This window comes from Plasmodium malariae (assembly GCF_900090045.1).
Source record: "Plasmodium malariae genome assembly, chromosome: 7".
NCBI lineage: Eukaryota > Apicomplexa > Aconoidasida > Haemosporida > Plasmodiidae > Plasmodium > Plasmodium malariae.
Window position 1 is genome coordinate 1,257,501 of NC_041781.1, and position 22,522 is coordinate 1,280,022.

The 22,522-nt window shown below is 27.5% G+C and overlaps 6 protein-coding genes across 6 annotated transcripts in view; 3 read left to right on the top strand and 3 right to left on the bottom strand.

The window, feature by feature from the left end:
- The window catches only part of PmUG01_07034900 (conserved Plasmodium protein, unknown function), a gene marked incomplete at both ends in the record, with an annotated part of 3,840 nt that extends 927 nt beyond the window's left edge, over positions 1-2,913 (top strand). The window contains one exon of the mRNA XM_029004095.1: positions 1-2,913. This exon is cut by the window's left edge and continues 927 nt beyond it. Within this exon, the coding sequence (XP_028860819.1) occupies positions 1-2,913 (2,913 nt within the window).
- A 3,681-nt stretch (positions 2,914-6,594) lies between these two features.
- PmUG01_07035000 (cyclin-dependent kinases regulatory subunit, putative) lies at positions 6,595-7,585 on the top strand (the record flags this gene model as incomplete). The annotated part of the gene is made up of 2 exons (XM_029004096.1): positions 6,595-7,066; positions 7,308-7,585. 2 exons carry the CDS (start codon positions 6,595-6,597, stop codon positions 7,583-7,585), a joined length of 750 nt encoding a protein of 249 aa, XP_028860820.1.
- Positions 7,586-9,250: 1,665 nt separating this feature from the next.
- On the top strand, positions 9,251-10,426 carry LipL2 (lipoate-protein ligase 2, putative; the record flags this gene model as incomplete). Its single annotated transcript, XM_029004097.1, has 1 exon — positions 9,251-10,426. One exon carries the CDS (start codon positions 9,251-9,253, stop codon positions 10,424-10,426), a length of 1,176 nt encoding a protein of 391 aa, XP_028860821.1.
- A 759-nt stretch (positions 10,427-11,185) lies between these two features.
- PmUG01_07035200 (conserved protein, unknown function) lies at positions 11,186-13,021 on the bottom strand (the record flags this gene model as incomplete). Its single annotated transcript, XM_029004098.1, has 4 exons — positions 11,186-11,512; positions 11,688-11,840; positions 12,029-12,184; positions 12,815-13,021. The coding sequence occupies 4 exons, from the start codon at positions 13,019-13,021 to the stop codon at positions 11,186-11,188; spliced, it is 843 nt and encodes a 280-aa protein (XP_028860822.1).
- Positions 13,022-14,859: 1,838 nt separating this feature from the next.
- Positions 14,860-16,779, bottom strand: PmUG01_07035300 (thioredoxin reductase, putative; the record flags this gene model as incomplete). The annotated part of the gene is made up of 1 exon (XM_029004100.1): positions 14,860-16,779. One exon carries the CDS (start codon positions 16,777-16,779, stop codon positions 14,860-14,862), a length of 1,920 nt encoding a protein of 639 aa, XP_028860823.1.
- Positions 16,780-20,546: 3,767 nt separating this feature from the next.
- PmUG01_07035400 (RNA-binding protein, putative) lies at positions 20,547-22,188 on the bottom strand (the record flags this gene model as incomplete). Its single annotated transcript, XM_029004101.1, has 6 exons — positions 20,547-20,625; positions 20,830-20,927; positions 21,208-21,295; positions 21,464-21,570; positions 21,770-21,874; positions 22,087-22,188. The coding sequence occupies 6 exons, from the start codon at positions 22,186-22,188 to the stop codon at positions 20,547-20,549; spliced, it is 579 nt and encodes a 192-aa protein (XP_028860824.1).
- Between the last annotated feature and the right edge of the window lie 334 nt (positions 22,189-22,522).

A 22,522-nucleotide genomic window follows, 5' to 3' on the forward strand; every position in this document is an offset into this window, starting at 1 on the left:
AAATACAAGGAAGAATATGATAAGGGGGGAGGAAGCGGAGGAGAAGATTTAAAAAGTCCACACTATACCAAGGACTTAGATTATTATAAAAAAAAAAAAGAATTTCAAAAAAGAAAAGTGAACCTCCGGAACGAGAAAAAATATCAGCAACAGTGCAACCATGGTAGTGATAATGACGATAACGATTACGGCGATGATAATAATGATAAGGATGATGATCACTATGACGAACATTTGGGGGAAAGGGTGGTTAATGGTGGTGTTAATAAACGAAAGAGCAAGAATTTCGCAGTTTCACCGACGGATAAGGTTAATGTAAAAGAGGAGCAGTATTCGGGCACATCGTCCCTAGAAACAAGTGAGCATCGAAGCAGAGCTTATAAAAAATATAAAGGTAAAAAAGTAGACTGTAGTTATTATTACACAGATGGGGAAAAAGAAGGGGGAATTTACAATTCCTGCGAGGACGTTGAAAAGTGTAAAGGTTATCCATATGGGAAAAAAATATTACGAAAGAGAACAAAGAGAAGCATGAGTAGGAGTGGGAGTAGGGGAAGGAGTAGGAGCAGTCATGTGTATGATAAAAATAAGGCGGATGATCTAGAGGAGGAACAACTTGAATTACGTAAGCATAAGAAAAAAAGGATTTCCACTGATGAGGGAAATATATCTTGTGAACGAAAGAACATAAGCGAAGAAGGTCAACACATAGGGCAAAGAAATGAAATGCAAGGAAGTGGGAAACATTTACCAGATGAGGAAGCGGTGCACGAAGGGGATTTTAAGGAATTGGGACCCATAGACAGTAATAACGAAGTAGCGCATGAAGAGGTCAACTTAATGATTAAAAAATTATTAGTACAAGATAAAGATAAAGAGAAGGAGAATGAGAAGGATAAGAAGGCGAATGAACAATCGTTGATTGCGCGGAAGGCACAAAAAAGGGAATGCAGTTATACTAATAAGGAAAAAAATATAAAATATGAAAAATATTCAACTTGTGATAAGCATACAAAAGGGTACAAAAATGGAGGAAGCAAAAAGGGGTATTGCGAAAAATACGATGATAAGGATAATAGGAGTTACACTACATTTAACGAATACTGTGAGGTGGAAAATAACGAGGAAAAAAATTGCAATAAATATAAAAAAATTTATAACGACGAAAATAATTATAACATACAGCGTTATTGTAGTAGTAAGAACTACGATCATAGCGAAGGGGGAAACGACAAAAATGGGGGCTTACCAAATGGGAGGTGCACAAATGAACTTTGGTTAAATAAGAAATACGAAGGTGAGTACAAAATTGGTAGTTATGATAATATGCATGAATACTATAGTGACTACACCAGTGACGATTTGGAAGAAAAAAAAAAAAAAAAAAAGAGAGAAATTCAATATGCTCAGATCGAGCCAATTGTAGATATTGAAGTAGGTCCTGAAGTGGAATTTACCAATTGGACAAAATATGAATCGAATTGTTCTGATAAAGAACATTTTTCAATTAATTTAAAGTTTAGAAATAGTTCGTTAAGGAAATTTGTTTTAAATAACGAATTTGAATATAAAAAAATTAATAGCAGTTATGAAAAGGATAATGATGTATTATATGTAAAGAAAAATAGTATAAAGGGCCTTTCTCCTGATGCAAAAAAGTACAGTAATAAGTTCAATGCTCCAAGTAGTATTTATAATAGTGAAAACAAAAAAGAGGACGATGGTGGTCAGAGGGCAAAGCTTGAACCTTGTTATACGCCAAATAATGATAATGGTAATAATGGAAATAGTGGTAATAGCTACTGCAATAATTGCAGTGATACAGGAGGAAAAAAAAGAAGGGGATCACGCAGTAAACACTCGTCACCTCCTAACGATTTGAACGCACATACATATGGCAGTAATAATATAAATAACTATATTAAATGTAATGGCTCTGTTAGGAAAGGTACTGGAACGGATAGTGCGTACATGAACATAAATAAACACAACGAAGATTATTCCTCTCCGAATAAGGTGCCATGTAAGGAAGAAAAATGTTGTACAAATAATATGGGTAAAGAAGAAAGAGTAGGAAATGAAAGAAAGAAAGGCAATACAACTTCTAAGAAGAACAAAGTGAGCGGTGGTAGTAGCAGTGTCGGCCGCAGTGATGGTAGTAGGGGTAGCAATGTTGATAGTAGTAGTGGTAATAATAATAACAGTGCTACGACTTTGAGGATGGGTCTAGCACATGATGATGCATGTAGCTTAGACAGTGAGAAGTTTCGTATGTATGAAAAAAAAAATGATCCTTATTCAAAAAATAAAGAAGAGAGTAATATGCACAAGATGCCACAGGGATATTGTAAAAAATTACAAGGAAGAGCGATAGAAATGAAAAAGGAAGAACAGGAGGAGATTGAACAACAGCAGCACAAGCAGAAACAGGGGGAGCGAGATCGAAACTATCATTTAGATGAAAAAAAGGAAGATGATTATTTAAAAAATAAAAGAAGCTCAATGGAGGATGATATACATTCGTTGGTACCAAATAATACAACATATGCTCCTGTGAATAACATAACAAGCATTACCAGTTGTATGAAAGAGTTTGAAAATTTACCTGAATATATAAAGAACATAATAAACAACATGAACAGCTCATATGAAATGAATGAAGATATTGATATGCTAAATTTAAATAGTGTGAAATCTTTTCGTATACCCAAGTTTTCCATTTTAGCTGATCATATAACGAATACTAATAACTTTTTAAAATTTTTTGAAAAAAGAAAAGTAGCAAAGAAAAAATGGAAAAATATAACAAGAAATATTCTACGACAGGAGTTTGAAATTTTGTCCTTTTCAGTTAGTTACCATGTGAATGAAGCTAAAATTGATTACATAACGAATTCACTCAAATTAATTTAGTTTGGGTTGTGCTCACGCACGTTTATATACATAAATTTATGCTTGTATATATGTGCCTACTAGCTTGTACAAGCATATGTTACAACTAAAAAGTGAAGCGGCACAGCAGTACAGTATTACAGTAGTACAAAATTTTCAATACCATTTTCTTCCCAATTTACAGAACTCTTATGTTTATTCAACTTTTAATTATTATTTTTTTAATATTGCTTTTGTTTGATTTGCCGTATTTTTTTTTTTAAATTTAATGTATATTTATGCTAATCGTAATTGTTCATATATGTATTTATTAAAGTTATATTAATATGCATGCGTTTGTATTATTCATCGATGTGTTCATATATTTCATTCCCCCATTTGTTTATGCTTCCCCATATTTATGCTTCCATTCATTCGTCTGTTTAATTTTTGCTTTATCTTTTTTAATGCACGAGTAAACACATGCTTAAATATAGAGAAAATTTTAAAAAAAGGAGGAAGCACAATTTGGTAAAGAAACCTTTGTTTTAGTATAATTCTTTATTTGATTATTAAAAGAGGGAAGGAGCGAAAATATTTCATCATTTTTAAAAATTTTAAGTTTTTTTATTTTTTTTTATTTTTTACAACTTTTGGCATAAACGTGCAAGAATATTTTATTATTAATAAAAAAAAAAAAAAAAGAAAAAAAGATACATATAAATATAATATAGTACTATATAACTAAGTTAAATTAGCGAGCTTTTACCTTTCAGTAGGTAAAATGTGTAGACCATTTAATTTTACATTATTTTATTTTGCTATTATATTTTGCTATTATATTTTGCTATTATATTTTGCTATTTATTTTGTTATTATATTGTTATATTTTATTCATTTTTATTTCAGTGTTTTTCATTTTACTTCCTGTCATTTGACCCTTCTGAAGAGTGATATATACATTTCCTCACATATATGAATATTATGTAAAGTTTTATACATGAATACTTAGTCCTCTTTTTTAATAACGGCACGTGTTAAAAATAAACTTTAAAAAATATCTTTATGAAAATAAGGACAATATCGACCATATTGAATAAGAGAAATATTATCACATAGACTTTTTATTTGAATATTCAGCATAGCATTATTTGGTTACACGAGTGTGAGAATAGTGTACCTATATTCATTTACGCATAAATGATACTAGCTGTTTATATGTACATGTGTGTATGTGCATATGAGCGCTTGTGTATATGTGCGTATATGTATGTGTGTACGTTTGTGTACATTTATGTTCACATGGTCGGACCATGAGAACAATTACTGATGTGCCCCTCTTTTGACCCATTTCAGTTATGTCACGTTAAGAATTAGAGCAGCATATCACGCGTACGCATTATAATTAAATATATATTATTTTATTTTTTTGTTGTTTTTTTTTTTTTTTTTTTTTCTTATTTTATATTTCTTGATTTTTTACTTTTTGACTTTATTTTTTCCATGGCTCGATGAGAAACTAGAATGCAGTTAAAGCTTACTTCATTAAGTGCTCTAAAAATGGAAATTAAAAAAAAAAAATGGAAAACAAATTTTTTTTTTTTTTTTTAACGTTTCAATTGATTCATATTTGCATTAAAAATAATTGTAAAATTGTTCGGAGAATATATCGTCTTACATACTTCTAAAAATTATTTTTGTTTCTTAAATAAAGAGTGCTTAACTCAGACTCGAAAGTTAAATATTGTGAGCATGAGTACTGTTTGGCATAGCACTTAATGTAATATAGTTCAGTTTGTAACGCGGCGATACATGATTTTACTATATATTTTATATATTTTTTTTTATTTTGCTTATTTATTTATTCATTCAATCATTCAATTTTTTATTTTTTTTGGTTCCTTAATGGTCCGTTAATGCACTCCTTAAAGAATTTACCTTTTTGAGCGACCATATTCACTATTTTTTATTTTTTTATTTCTTTTTTATTTCTTTATTTTTTTTTCTTTATTTCTAGAAAGAAAAACATTAACGATTTTTATTGTGTAAATATGTTTTGTGATGATGGATAAGAAGTTTTTAATTTTAATATTTTAAAATAAATTACATACATGAAAGAAATGAATTTGTGAAAAATTGAAAAAATGTGAGGACCACATGTATATTTTTATATATAATATATATATATATATATATATATATATGTATAAGTATGTATAAATATGTATATATACTTTTATGTATTTTTTAAGTAACTTCATTTTTTTTTTAGTTAAGATATTTGACTTGTAATGAATTAAAATATAATTTGTTTTTAAAAACATTATAGTTTTTTTTATTTAACTGTTCTGTATATATTTTAAAATGTTCGAAGATGTTTTGTTTTTTTAAATTTTTTTATTCCCAACATTGAAAGGGCTTATATGTTGTGTATTTAGACATACTCACATCCACACATACACACACATAAGGTTTACTCTCGGCAATGCATGTCTCTTGTTAAAACATGTGTATCTCTTAGAGCATGTATGTTTATTCGTGAGTATGTTTTAAAACGAGTATGCATGTTAACACTTTTTTTTACATGTGCTAATGATTTATAAAGATATAATAATAAAAAAAAAAAAAAAAATGGCGTAATATTATAAAAAAAAAAATTTTTATCTAATAGCTTTGACAGTATGAGTGCTTTTATTTGATTACAGTAATTTTGTAAATGTTCAGCATTGTAATCGTAATGTGTGTATGTATATGTATATGCGTGTATGTATATGTATATGCGTGTATGTATATGTATATGCGTGTATGTATATGTATATGCGTGTATGTATATGTATATGCGTGTATGTATATGTATATGCGTGTATGTATATGTATATGCGCGTATGTATATGTATATGCATGTATGTATATATGTGTTTATGTATTTGACGCGTTTTAACTTTTCTTTTTTTTTTTGTGTGTATTTTGGCCTAATTACTTTTTTTATCTGTATCCATTTGTAAATAATCTAATTTTCACAGTTCAGCATTTGAGAAGCAGATAATTAATACTGTAAGTAAAAATAAGACAGAAATATATTTTGAAACAATATATATATTTTTTTTTGATTTTATGTGCATTTTTTAAAATTAATTATTCTAACTACTTATTTTGACTATGTGAAAAAGGAAGTACGATATCCTATTTTCCTTTTAAGCATGCTTCATCGTGTTTGTAAATATGCATATATATATGCATGTGTATATTTGTGTATATGTTTATATTTATGTAGGTATATATTTATGTATATGTATATATTTATGTAGGTATATATTTATGTAGGTATATATTTATGTAGGTATATATTTATGTAGGTATATATTTATGTAGGTATATATTTATGTAGGTATATATTTATGTAGGTATATATTTATGTAGGTATATATTTATGTAGGTATATATTTATGTAGGTTTATATTTATGTAGGTTTATATTTATGTATTATGTATGTATCAAAAAGGTCATCAAGTTTTAAAAAAAACATAAGGAATATTTGGGGAAAAAATGTAGAATTCCTATATATTTTTTTTATGTATCACATTTATAAATTAATAAAGTAAAACTCTATTTTTTTTAAGATGTGATACTGAAAAATGTAAAACCAAAAAATAAAATATAAATAAATATAAAAAAAAAAAAAAAAAAAACATAAATAAAATATATTAAAAATATAGTAAAAATATGAATAAATCCATTAGATCGCCGCTTAACCAATCAAATAATAATAATAAATATAGCAAAACGACCAATTGTGGAAGTAATTATAATTCTAATCATAACAACAAAGTAAGAAGCGGAAGTTGTAGCTCTCATACCAGCGAAAGGAAAAGCGGGAACAATAGCAGAAATAGCTGCATAAATAATAGCAGCAACAACAACGGCACTAGTAACAGTAACATTAATAGTAATAACAACAGCACTATCAACAACAATAACAACAGCACTATCAACAATAATAACAACAGTACTATCAACAGTAATAACAACAGCAGTAACAGCAATAGCAATGATGATTACTACTCAATACTCGAGGACCTGGCAAAGTCAGAAAAAACAAAATTTAGATCGGTTAAAGATAGCATGGATGAAAATTTAAATTTAGAATTTTTAAGATCCTCAAGTGAGAACTACACTTACAAAATTACATCAAGAGGTAAACTATTTATGTCACAATGTTGCAGTGGTACAAATTTTTTTTTTTTTTTTTTTTTTTTATGAATGCAACAGTTTATTTGTCTCTTCGTGAGTTATACTATTTTGTAAGAATATGATATTTTATTTTCTTCATATAGTACGCTTGCATACTATTATTATTTATATAATAAGCATTATTACACCAAAAAAATCACATATGATCACACCTTTCATTTATTCATTTTACAATTTTTTCTAAGGCCCCGTTTGTTACTCCGCTATTTACAGAGATGACAAGTACGTTTACCGTCACGTAATTTTGAGCGATAATGTCAGACAGTATGCTGAAAACAAAGTGAGAAAAACAAACGCATTTTTAACTGAACATTGTATTGTCAATGAATTGCAGATTGATATTGGTAAAGGGTGGAAGCATTTCATGATTTATGATGGTAAAATAAGAGAGCTTATTTTGAGAAAAGTGTTAACTGCAGAAGATAAATTAAGAATGGCTGTTCATACGCAAAAATATAACTGAACATTTTTTTTTAGTTTTCTTTAGTTTATTTTACTGTATTTTTTTTTTTTTTTTTTATTTTAAGGCACTCTTTTTTTATTTTTTGGTTTTTTTTATGTGTGTATCCTTTTACTTTTATTTTTTCTTTTGCTTTTTCCGACTTTTGTTATTTCATTTTTGATTATTTATATGTAATTATTTTAAGGGTCCCCGTATAGAGTAACGCCTTTTTTTTTTTTTTTGTTAATATATATTTTGCAAGTACAAATACGCATACATGTACATTTAAGTACGTATATATATATATATATATATATATATATATATATGTATGTATGTATATACTTCTGAACGTTTCATATAAGGATCCAGGTATAGTGTAACAACTATATATTTTTTTTTTTTGTTTGTTAGCATATATTATGCATATATGAGTTAGAATAATAAACAGCTAGCTATTTTTAAAAATGTACACGAAAATTTGAACTTTTTTTTTTTTTTTTTATTATTATATATCAGTTGGCAATAATTTCATGTTTTCATTATGTATATGTATTTTATGTAATTTGCTAAATAAAATACTAACTATAAAGATTTAAAATTCGGGTGCAACATTGCATTTAAATATATTTTTTTTAAAAATACTTTTTAATGTTATTTCATTTTTCCTAAAATGTGTATGTGTTTGTGGAGGATGCGCGTCTGAACATATTTGTTTTGTTCATAATTTAGAGATTGAACATGTATAAAATATTCCTTACCTGTTAATAATTATTTCGTAAAATAATAAATGAATTGATTGTTCCAAATGTAAAATAAAGTATGGAAAAAAAAAAAAAAAACAATAATAAAATTGTGTCCACATAAGAAATAACGGAGTTTATTTGTGGTGATACACGAAATGAGTGAAAAGGCAATACTTTCTATAAAAAGTAGGGTGTAAAAGGGTAGGACGATTATTCTGAACTGTTCATGCGTTGTAGAAAAATAAGCACTCAGGATATATATGTGTACATTCCTTTATATATATTTATGTACCCATTTAATCGCTTTATAGGCGGTACGAAAGGGTATTTGCTTATAGCTTTTGTTTATTTTACTAAAAAGCTTCCTAACAAGCAGATGTTAAGAAAAGAGTACGGATAAGCCCAGTCTATTCCTTAATTGTATGTAGCCAAATATATGTTAGCTAATGATACAAAATAAGGAACAAGCAACACCTTATTTAACTTTTCTATTTAAAATACTGCAATATTATATTATGTCGTCATTTTAACATTAACCAAAGACTTTTTTAATTAAATATGTACTCTGTTCGCGTAATATGAAAATGAATAATGCGAACTGAACCTTTATTAGCTTTTTTTTTTTTTCTCCCAAATGTGTATATACATATATATATGCATGCACAGGTACATATGTATATGCGCAAATATATATATCACCAAAAACAAGAGAAATAAAATGCTGCAAAAGAGCCAATTCACACCCTTCGGCACGTGGTACAGATTTATTATAAAATCCCCACAGAAAAGCAAATTTTAAGGAAAAAAGGGAAAGAAGATAGGGGAAAGTCGCATATTAAAGAAAACAAACCGAAAAGCATAAGGTCGCTATCCTACACACGGTTAAAACGTGAAGAGAACTTATAAACTCACACGAATAACTAAAAGCGTGCATTTTTGCATGTTTCGTGGGAAAGAAGTTCGATATTTAAGGGTCAAGATAAAGATGAAAGGAATAAACATAATTAACGAATTATTCCGCCCCTTTGCTTCATTTCCTAACAATGGTAAAATAAAAAAAAATGTGTTATATTTCATCAACTTAACGAAGTTTCATGTATATGAGCAGTTGTTGGTTGAAGAAAGTTTGTACAGGCTAAGTAGTCATTTGAGCAACGACTTAAATAATGTAGGGTTTGTAATAATAAATAACACGTACACTGATGGAGAACAATGCGAAAAAGGTGTAAGGTGCGAAGGAGACGAACAACGAAATATGGTAAATAACAAATGTATCGTATTAGGAATAAGCGGAAAAGTTAACGATTATATAAAGGATGCTTCTTATGTTAAAGGGAATAAAATATGCATAATTAAAAGATTCACAGGAGGAGGGACAGTTTATATGAACAAGAATTGCTTGCTACTTTCCTTTATTCTTCCCCATAATTTTGAAAAGGAAAAGAAAATATATCCATCGAATATAACTGAATGGATATTTAAATTTATCTATAAACCCTTTACAGATGAAAAGAAAAAAAATAGTAGTCTTTTTAATGAAAATTTTTATTATCATGAAAATGATTTTGTTTATAAAACATATGATAAGGAGAATGAAAAGATAATTTTTAAAAAAGTAGGGGGTAATGCACAAGCCTTTTCAAAAAATTATTTTGTTCATCATACTTCTTTTATATGGTATTGTAATTATCAGGAAATGGAAAATGTTTTATTGAACCCACTTAAGCAACCTGTGTATAGAAATAAAAGAAGCCATTATAATTTTTTACAATCTCTACAATCATGTTTACATAAAAATGTAGATACTCCTAATTTGTTTATTCAACAGTTTATTTCCCATATACGAGAAATAATAAATAAAAAAAATTCTGTACAAAAAGAGGAATTTTGGTATTTTAACAGTATAAACTTAAATATTAATGAAGACAAAGCAATGTCAACATTTCATCTTTTTGATAATGTTCATATGGTTCATGTTGATTTGTTAAGAGATATTTTTCTTTTTTATACCAACCATGGGAAAACAACAAATTTAAGGTCTACCCATTTTTTGGATGCACACGGGAATAAAGTCCCTGACACGTATTATCAGTATCCATCCTTTATTTTAACTTGAACGTATGGTTTTCAATTTTTATGAAAATTAACTAAAAACGTACTATACAGGAAATGGCTAGTATAGGGTGTCATATAAGAAATGGCATGTAAACGGTTCTTCATAAAAGGTACCTTTTAAAAATGATGTGCAGTTCTTCAGTTTTAATTTCATTTTATTTATAATTTCTGTATTTTTTTTTTTTTTTTTTTTTTTTGCGAAAAATAATTAACTTTATGTAAATGAAAGAGAAAAGGAAATTCCCATCATTATAAACACACAGAAAGAATACAATAGAATCGGATGTAAAACATAATAAACGAGTTATTTTGAAGATACCGTGTGTGTGTGTGGGGATGGGAGGGGATATATTATCACTCGCACGGTTAAAGGAGAACATACAGGAAGGGTGTATATGCGTGTACATATACATGATAAAGACCCAAAGTTAATGTTTGCAATTAATTTTTTTTTTTTTTTTTTTTTTTTAATTTTAAAGAAAGAGGAAACGTTCTAATTCTTCTTCTTGCCTCATCATTGTGTAGCAAAAGTATTTTTTTTGAAAACTTTTTTTTTTTTTGTCGTTTGAATGAAAGGTAAGAATATTATTATCTTATGCTGGTGGGTGTTTCTCATTGCTATTTTATTTTTGTTGCCATCTTTTTTTCCATGTCTCTTACTAATTTTTTTTATAATCCATTTCCGGCCTCCATTTGGCCCATTTTTTGCCCTTATTTTATTTTACACCTGTTTACTGCTCCTTGCCTCCCATTCTAAGCGCTACGGTTTCCATTTAATATTGCTTAAATTTCCATGTAACTGTTTCTGTAAACTTAAAGGGTTTGCCCATTCAGAATTTAAATAAGAATCATCGTCATCGTCTTCAAATTCTTTTTCTTCTTTTTGTTTTTTATGGTAATATGCTAACATGGCCTTGTAAGTCTCTTTGTCTATTCTTGCTTCTCTTTCTGGGGGTCCTGATTTGGTTGGATGAATTTTTACAATCATTTTAGTTTTCTCATTTTTTCCAATTAAACTTTTTAAGTATGTATTTTCTAAAAGCTCCTTTCCGGCCCACCACAGAGAAGTTTCACTGCTTGTAATCTCCTGGTGGGAAAAAACATTACATATATGGTTTGAAGAAGCGGTAATGACAAACGACGCATAGTACAATAGTAATATGGAGAGAAGTACGTGCATAAATGTTTTCATGTATGATACATATTTTAAGCGGTATTTTCCAAGCTTCTCCTTCTTTTCTCTTTTCATTTTTTATTTTTACATCTTTAAAGTAGTTGTCCTTTTCCAATATCAGTCGCGTAGGGTCATACGAGGGCAGGTTTTCCATTGACGGATAACAAATATATAAATTGTCAACAATTAAATTTAACAATTCATTTAATTTGTTCAAAGTTATCGTAACGTTTTTCTCGATCTGTCAAGTGAAGGGGAGTAAATACGAATTTACATCATTTAGTCGCACATATTTATGTGGGGTGTATCTGTATGTGTAAATGTTTGGTATGTGTGTACGAATGTAAAGCCTATATAAGCGAATAAGCACCCCAAATGAAAATTAAAAAAAAAAAAAAAAAAAATATATATATATTTTTATCCTTTTACCCTATCAGGAGACAATTCAATTTTCACCTTATCAATTGCTCCAAGAAGTTTGACTACACCTTCGTATGGAGGTGTTATGCCTGTCCTAAAATTGTGTTCATCTGGACTTGTTACTTCCTTTGAATTGTAAATATTTGAACCTGATATTTTCAGTTCCTTTTGAAATTTTTAATTAAAAAAAAAGTAGAGAGCAGTTTTATTTAAGCACCTTAGAGAACTTTAAGGAATGAAGCATATTCAAATTTATGTTTACATTTATGATTATGTTTACTTCTATGATTATGTTTACTTCTATGATTATGTTTACTTCTATGATTATGTTTACTTCTACGATTATGTTTACTTCTATGATTATGTTTACTTCTATGATTATGTTTACTTCTATGATTATGTTTACTTCTACGATTATGTTTACTTCTAGATTATGTTTACTTCTATGATTATGTTTACTTCTATGATTATGTTTACTTCTATGATTATGTTTACTTCTATGATTATGTTTACTTCTATGATTATGTTTACATTTATGACTATGTTTACTTCTACGATTATGTTTACTTCTATGATTATGATTACATTTATGACTATGCTTTCATTTATGCTTATTCACATTTGTGCACGTTTATGGACAAAGCTGTAATAGATGAAATGGTAAGCGTATTATACACTATGTGGGTAATGTTGTCCATATCAGTTATGGTAAATAGTATTATTTTATTTTATAATTATTATTATTTATAATTTTTTTTTTTTTGACTTTCTCTTTCTTTTTTCCCTTTTTTGTACCTCGTCTGATATTCCTCTTAATTCCTCTGGTCTGAGGGGACCATGCTTTGCTAAATCTAGTGAAGCTTCTAGAAGCTTCAAAATTTTGCATCTAAGATTTCGAACATTTACTAACTCCTCTTTTAGTTCTTTTATTAAAACATTTACGTTAGTTTCATATAAAAATTGATCATTCTCTTCTACTGATTTTGCATGTATTAAAACCATTTTTATTAAACAAAAAGGATGAAGTAAAAAAAAAAAAAAATAATAAAAATAATTAAAAGGTGGCAATAAATAAAAAGAGTACATATATACACGAAACAGGCGTTCATCGATTGATAAGTAATTCTGAGTTGTAACGTATATATGTATATGTACTTATGTGTATATGTATTTATGTAAGTATGTATTTTATTCTTTTTTCTCTTTCCTTTCAGGTATTTTCCCTACAATATGGGAAACGCTTTACTGTAATTCTGGTATATTCATTTTAAGCATTTATATCAGATATTCCGTTCCGTTCCGTTTCTTTTCTTTTCTTTTTTTTTTTTTTTTTTTTTATTTATATCTTTTTCGTACATATTTTTATATGCTCTAAAACGCTTTATCTTTTAACGAGTGCATACATGGAATTAATTTAACACCTTATTTTTGAAAATAGGTTAAAATTAAGCACTCAACGGCATCTTTACTTAACTCCTCTTCTACGTAGTTTATTTTTTGAAAAGATGAAAGCCTTTTTTAACAAACAATAGGCTTTTTAAAATGAATACTTGACTGATCAACAAAATGAGACGCTTTTTATATTTTCGGTTGATAATGAAGTAGTAGGATACATGCATACATGCATACATGCATACATGCATACATACATACATGCATACATGCATACATACATACATGCATACATACATACATACGTATATATATACATGTATGGCTACGTGAAACGCCTGACAGGAAAGATAACAAGAGATGAATTACGTCAAGGTGTCGTTACGAATTGTGGATATATACAATGGGCAATATGACTATCCGTTATATTTCTTTTGAATGGAACTAGACAGGATGAGCCATAACGTGATTAAAAAAGACATGATATGATGGGGTCGAGACGAAGTCTTTAATTATCCCTTATTTTGGAAAGCTCATTTTTCAGCTTCTTCATAATTTTCGTAATTTTCTTGAAAGAACATATGACAAAAAAAAAATAAATAAATAAAAAGTAAAATAAAAAATCCGTAAAAAAGGTAAAAAAAAAAAAAAATGAATAAAAAATGAGTAAAAGAAGATAAAATAAAAAATGAATAAAAAAAGTAAAAAAAGGTAAAGTACAAAATGAATAAAAAAAGTAAAAAAAGGTAAAGTACAAAATGAATAAAAAAAGTAAAAAAAGGTAAAGTACAAAATGAATAAAAAAAGTAAAAAAAGGTAAAGTACAAAATGAATAAAAAAAGTAAAAAAAGGTAAAGTACAAAATGCATAAAAAAAGTAAAAAAAGGTAAAGTACAAAATGAATAAAAAGACGTGAAAAGGAAAACATAAAATTGCATTTGTTTAAAAATTTTAATTAAAGCGTTATTACATTTTGTTCACTTTAAAAGAGACGAATGAATTACCCACGTATGCACGTGTGTACATATGCATATATTCGCACATGTACATGTTCATAACATCTACAAGAGAACGATTTTATGGCCCACCATGAATATGGCAAAAAAGCATACATATACATACATATACACATACTCATACTTTAAAGTGGAAAATATTTTAATGCATTTACTCAGTAAAAAACAATTATACTCAATTATACCCAGTTATACTCAATTATACCCAGTCATACTCAATTATACCCAGTTATACTCAATTATACCCAGTTATACTCAATTATACCCAGTTATACTCAATTATACCCAGTATACTCAATTATACCCAGTTATACTCAATTATACCCAGTTATACTCAATTATACATACTCAATTATACCCAGTTATACTCAATTATACCCAGTTATACTCAATTATACCCAGTTATACTCCATTTTACTTAATGTTACTCAATTAACCGCATTTGCCGCCCCCACAGCCCCCTTTGGCCGCATAGGGCAGACCGGAAGATACAGTAATGGAGAGATTCATAAACGATTCGGCATCAGTTGGATGTATGCCTATGCAATTATCAAAATCTTTTTTTTTAACTTTCAATTTTAAAGCTAAAGACATACCTTGAGTAACTTCACCTGCATTGGGGCCAACGTAATGAAAACCAACAACTCTATTTTCTTCTTCTTTTAAGCAAACAAGTTTAGCAAAACATGTACTAGATATATCACAGTCGTATTCATCCTTTTGCATTTTAATATGTTTCTTTCTATGCACAGCAGATATTTCTAAATTATTAAATTCTTGTAAAAACACTTCAACTTTATTTTTTCCAAAAATTTCATATGCTTTTTCTTCTGAATAGCCACACACTCCATATTCTATAGGGGTATATATAGAAGTTGGTATATATGTATAATCCATTATTTCGTTTGAGTTATTAAATAACCGTCTAGCTAAAATCTCACCTGCTTTTATAGCTACTGGAGCTAGTTCAGGTACGTTTTCAACCACATCCCCCACAGCAAATATAGTAGATATATTCGTACAACTAAGATCGTTTGCAATAATTTTGTTATTCGATTTATTTATATTTATATTAAGTGCTTCTAAATTTAAATGCTGTGTATCACCTTTTCTACCGGTTGCATATAAAACTGTATCGTACAATTCGGTACAATTATTACTAAACTGTACTAATATTTTTTCATTCTCTTTTATTAATTTTTTTGGTAATACTCCATTCATAAATATAACGCCTTGTTCCTCCATATAACTTTTAACTTTATTTGCACACTGTTGATCAAAGCCTCTTAAGACTATTGAACGAACAGCTACTGTGATATCATATCCTAATGAATTTAGAAATCCTGCACATTCCAAAGCTACATAAGATGCACCAACTACTAAAGTTTTCCCTGGTTCTCTTTTTAATGAAAAGATATCATCTGATGTTATACTCAACTCCTTTGCTCCTTCAACTTCTTCTGGTATATGAGGTCTACACCCTGTTGCTATTAAAATGTATTTTCCTGTTACTGTTTCTTCTTTAGTTAAATCCCCTTTTAAATAATATGATACTGTATTTTTACTTTTTAATTTAGCTAACCCATTAATATATTTCACTTTTGATGATCTTAAACCAGTCATATAACTAAAATTTAATGAACGAATATGTGATTGAACTGTTCTAATTAATTTCATCCAATCATGTTTTAAATTTTCATATTTCCATCCATATTCTGGTGAATCCAACTTAAATAAACTTCCCATATTTCCTGCATAGTGCATCAACTTTTTGGGAACACAACCAACATTTACACACGTTCCACCTATACCCCACTTTGTTCCTTGGCTACTCGGCTTAACAAAGTCCAGTAAAAGTACTTTTGCCCCATGAGCTGCGGCTTCCTTCGCTGATGCCATACCCCCGGGTCCCCCCCCAATAACTACATAGTCATAGTCATAATGGAAGTCTCCGTTACCGTTACGATTAAAGTCTACCTTTTTTTCCAGCTCATTCCCACCTTTAGTAATTGCCTGAACAACTTCTCCACATTTTTCGCCATTTACATTGCTATGTTCATAATTTTTTTTGGGATTTTTTTCGTTATACATGGTGTGCACAAAAAAATTTATAAAATAATTAATTCCTTGATGGACTACTTTATTATTCCTACTTAAAAATGTTTTATTTTTATTTAAAACTCTGTTATCTCTAATGTTGGAACTATCGCTTAACGGACTGCTAAAGGATATTCTTCTGCGACAAATGTTTTTATAATAAACGTTTTTGCATACGTTCCATGTAAAATAATGTTGCCTGTACAGGAAATATTTATTTGGCCATAATCCAAAATTAATTAATGCATTGTTCATAATTTTTTTTGCTTTTTACACTTTTGCCCTTTTTTGGTTTCGTTTTATAATACTTTTTTTATTCTCTTTATTTCCTCTATTTTTACTCCTTTTACCTATTACTTTTTACTCGTTTTTTACTCCTTTTACTTATTACTTATTACTTTTTACTCTTTTCTTATTTCTTTTACCTCTTACTTTTTGCTGTTTTTTACCTCTTACTTTTTGCTGTTTTTTACCTCTTACTTTTTGCTGTTTTTTACCTCTTACTTTTTGCTGTTTTTTACCTCTTACTTTTTGCTGTTTTTTACTCTTACTTTTTATTCTTTTTTACCTCGTACTGTTACTTTATTTTTTATTTTTTGGAAATAAATGTCAAATAGCTATTGAAAAGGGGGAAATTCCAAAAGTAAAATATTCGACCTTAACAAGCACAAAAATGTGTACATATATGTTGGATTTATTGCACGTTCAATTTTTATACTATTACGCAGTTCTTATTTTTGAGTTCTTTCAATTGGGACATACTTTTATTACTTCTAATTTGTTTTGTTTTTTTTCTATATTTTATACTTTATATTTTACGCCTATAAATTGTTTTTATTATATTGATCTACTTTTCAAACTTATCATACCCATTTTTGCTTTGCTCCTTATGTCTCTTTACTCTTTATTTTATGCTTTTATTTCTTATTTATTCCAAATTTAAAATAGTGTTATTTATGCATTAAAAATAAATCTTTTTTTTTTTTTTTTTTTTTTTATATCTTTTCTCCTATTTGCACATTAAATTTTTTATTTTACTGTTTATGGTAAAGTATATATTAAAAAAAAAATAAAATCCATTAGTGTGATATATGGAGCAGTGGGCTTACGTAAAAAAAAAAGATTACATGATACATTTTACCGGAATTATGCGAGCAAACAAGCGTGCGCTTACTGTATATGTACATATATATATATATATATATATATATATATATATATGTATATATGTATGTATGTGCCTATATATGTGTAGCACACTTTTCATAAGTGCAGTATTTTTAACACATATTTTTCAAGATTGCCATCTTTCTCAAAAAGAAGAAATATTATTTTCATGTTTTTTCAACTGTTATTCTTTAAAAGTGCGTAACAATTGCTCGAAGCCGTAATACCACGTACACTTCGAAATACGAATATATTTATATACATACATACACATACATATAAGTATATATATATAGACACAGCAAAAGTAGCCGGAATAAATAATTATAACAATCGTAACATTCACTGAAAAAAGAAGAAATCGTTTTAATGTGCTTTAAAACTTTTTTGAGGCTATAAAAAAAGCATGTTTTCATTGTATTTATATTTGCATGAACATGTTAATGTGCGTACAAAAAATGTACCTACTCCAACAGCTGTACATGTGCAAACTGATGCGTCTTATTAAATTGATGACGCATATGACGATGGGATGAACGTACAATGAAGATGCTATTTATTTAAGCCTATATTTCACACACCCCTTTTCCTCATTTATTTTTAGGCACTTTTATTTTATCTGTTTTTATAAAAAACCTGATGTTTTTCAGTATATTTTGGCAACTTGATAAAAATAATTACGTGGCTCGGCATATTTAGCAATTTTCATATCATAATTATACGCAGTTCTATTTTATAATATTTTTAACCGATTTGGAAATATTTTCTTTTCATTATATATACAATATACATTTAAGTATATGTGCACTCGTCGTGAAAAAAAAAGAAATACATAATTTTATATTTTTATAGATATATGCATTTTTTATATGTACCTCAAAAGATCCCTATGAACACTGTTCATAATATACCATTTGGGAAAACCAAAAAATGGTAAAATAGAACAGACTATCCAAAATGTAGAATATAATAAGTGTTTAAAAATTTAGCAATTCGTAAGCTTTAAATGGTAACAAAAAAAAATAAATAAATAAATAAAATAAAGTACTAATAAAATAAGGTGCTAATAAATTAAGGTGTTAATAAAATAAGGTGCTAATAAATTAAGGTGTTAATAAAATAAGGTGCTAATAAATTAAGGTGTTAATAAAATAAGGTGCTAATAAATTAAGGTGTTAATATAATAAAGTGTTAATATAATAAAGCGTTAATATAATAAAGTGTTAATATAATAAAGCGTTAATATAATAAAGTGTTAAATGAAATAATATAATAAAAACATAAACAATAATAATAAATGTGCAAGGTACGTAAAAGGAACTTTTAAATGCTGGATTTCAAATTATTTACACTAAATAAATAAAACTTAAAAGTATTGATGAAAAATGTTCAAACATTGAAAAACAAAAAATGGTATGAACATATTAAACCAACGGTTTCCACAATTTATAATGCACCAATAAAAAATAAAAAACAAAAAAAGAAAAAACTAAGAACATACAAAAACAAAAAACAACTGCGCATGTAGATCTATACATATACATACTAAAATTGCTTCCTTATATTTTTCTCGCATTCGCAGAATTTCTTTTTATTCTTATTTAAAATTCTTTTTTATGAGTACTTTTTCATTTCATCTGATATATTTTAACATTTAACTTTATTTTTCTTTTTTCGTATTTCATTATTTTGTCACCCTTTTTTTGTCATTTTTTCACCATTTTTTTTTAACTTTTTTCATTTTTTCTTTTTTAATTTTTTTTTTTTCAATAAAATAGAGAATATTAAATTTTTTTCCTTTTTGACCTCAATAAATAAAAATGAAATATGCAAAAAAAAAAATAAAAATACACCACATTTTTCTTTTCTTTTTCATGTTTAGAAATGTAATATTATACATATATGCATATATAATACGTACATACACATATACACATGGATTGTGAAAAAAATAAAAAAGGGAAAAAAAAAATGGTAGCACTATTATAATAAATTAAAAAATATCTGGGTGCAAACACAATTTTATCATCACTTCAAAATTCAAAGAATACATATTCATATACAAAATGAAGCTTATTTTACGCATTTTACTCATTTTACGCATTTTACTCATTTTACGCATTTTGCGCATTTTACACATTTCACTCTTTTTTTATTTACGTAAAAGACGGGTGAACGTGAAAAAAAAGGAAAAAGAAGGAAAAAAAAATTATTTGTACTCAACATAAATAAAAAAACTTTAAAACAAGTAGGCTTATACATGCATACACACATAAATATACATCCATATATATATATATATATACACAAACAATGCATATACCTATATTCCGTATTACTGTATGTCGATGTACAATACATGGGGATAGAGGGAAAAAGAAAAAAGAATTTTCTAACAACATTAATGAAAAGGAGCAAACATGTAAAAGATAAAACTCAAATGTGCAAAAATATTTAAAGTAAAATATTTAGGCATAAAAATTTGTAAAATCCTCTGTTTTATACGTGCATATATACATATATATATTATATATTTACATATGTTATATACATATGCATACGCATATATATATCTGAAGGGGGATGCTGACGAAATTTTAAAATTATCCTATGTTGTTCAATTTTTTATTATTCTTTTTTCTTCTTTTTTCTCTTCTCTTTTCCTTTTTTCTCTTTTCTTTTCTCTTATATCATCTTTTCTTTTCTTTTTTTTTTTTTTCTTTTTTTTCTTTTTTTTTTTTCTTTTTTTTTTTTTTTTTTTTTTTTATAGTACTTGTGAAAGCATAATAAATACTTAAAAAAAAAAGAAAAAATAGAATCTACAAATGTGTGCTTATTATATATATACAACATATTTATGCTCTTTCATATGGGTTGGTAACAATCTTTTTATAAGCTCCTCTTCCTCTATAAAATGGTCTAAAGCTAGGTTGCCTGAGTCTACGAAGAAATTTTCAAAAAAAAATTAGCGCAATTAATGTAAGTAAATGTGTGTGTGCTTGTTATGTGCGCACATACGTGTTCATGCACGGATCTGATTTCTTTAACCACGGAAAAAAAGATCATAATAAAATAAATTTAGTTTCGTATAAATGACTTTCTAATTTCACTTGTTCCATTTTTTATCTTAAAACATACCTTCCCCTTCCGTTTAATATTGTTTTCATTGATCTTCCTCTAAAAGCACTAATTCTGGGCCTATTAAATCCGGGTATGTTTCTTCTCTTACTACAAACCTGTAGTATAATTTTGGCAAAGGGGGGTAAAAGGAAAAAAAAAAAATACGATAAAATAAAAAAATGCAAATAAAGAAAAAAAGGAAACAAATAAAAAAATACAAAATAAAAAAGGAAAATAAAATTAATTCTCCAGGTACATTACTACATCACACCATAACCATTCGAACTTCTACTCATAAATATATAAAAAATTTTGGCATAAGGGCAAGGTGAACGCAAATAAAATAAAAAAAATTACAACATATGGCACTTTACAACATGCATATTTTGGGTTAACTTTTATTTGTCTTTTTTTAAAGAACGATTCGGAAAGGGATAAAGCTGTTCGGACGGATGAAGCATCGGCAAATTCGATGTACGCATATCTACAAGGAAGTGCATAATATATAAAGAAGGTAAAAGGTATGAGACCCATTTTCACATATATTTTCTTTTTTTTTTTTTTATAACATAATAAATAAAAAAATGGCATTTAGAAAAACATCAAAATGGGGAAATGTAAATGCAAAAATAATTGCTACTAGTAAATATACCCCTTGGAATGGCCTGTATTTTTATTAACTAATATGGTTACTCTATTTATTAATCCGCATTCTGAAAATAATGACTGCAATTCTTCTGGCTGTGTAGAATAATCAACCTGCATATTTTGAAACGAAAAAAAAAAAAAAAAAAAAAGGTTAAACAAAGAAAATGATAAGATATAAAAGCTGCACGAAAAAGAAGAAAAACGTTTAAGAACTGCTAAACGTGCATAACATGTGCCACATATAATACACACATACGTGTATGTATGTATATATATATATATATATGTTTTTTTTCCCCTTTATTTTTACATTTCCAACAAATATAGATCTGTTGTTTATTTCTTCTTGCTCCATTTCATGTGAATCGAGAGCACCGGACTGATTCATCTGCATCTCAGCACCTTCATTCATCATCTAAAAAAAAAAAAAGTAAAAAAGGAAGAATTATTAAAAAGAAAAATATTTAAAAAAAAAAAAATTTTTGCCTGTTCACATACAAATATGCACACAATACATACAATATCGCAAATAACAATACGATATATAGTAGTATACACCTGGGTAAGCATACACAATGCCATTTATGCAAAGAATAGAAACACACTAATATGATATCTCTTTGTTACTTTCAATTTTTGTAGGTCACTAAATTCCTTATCAATGTTATTTATATCATCTACTTGTACTTTAAAATTCCCCCCATCATTTTTCCCCTTGTCAGAATTCATTGCCTCAATATTCATTTCTTTTTTTTTTTTTTTTTTTTTTTTAATTTAAAAAAAAAGAGATTAAAATAATAAAACAAATAAAACAATTGAATAATAAAATAGCTGTGTGGCAGAGTAGCAAAATGGCAAAATATATTACAAGTAAATTTGTAGGTATAATGGGGAAAGTTTTAATTTAACTATCTACCGTATCAGCATGTATAAAATAATTGTCAAACTGTATACTTTCTTTGTAGTTATATAAGATAACACATATGTATGTACGTACGTATGTATGTTTGTATTCATATATATATATATATATATATATATAATATACACTTTTTTTTTAAAT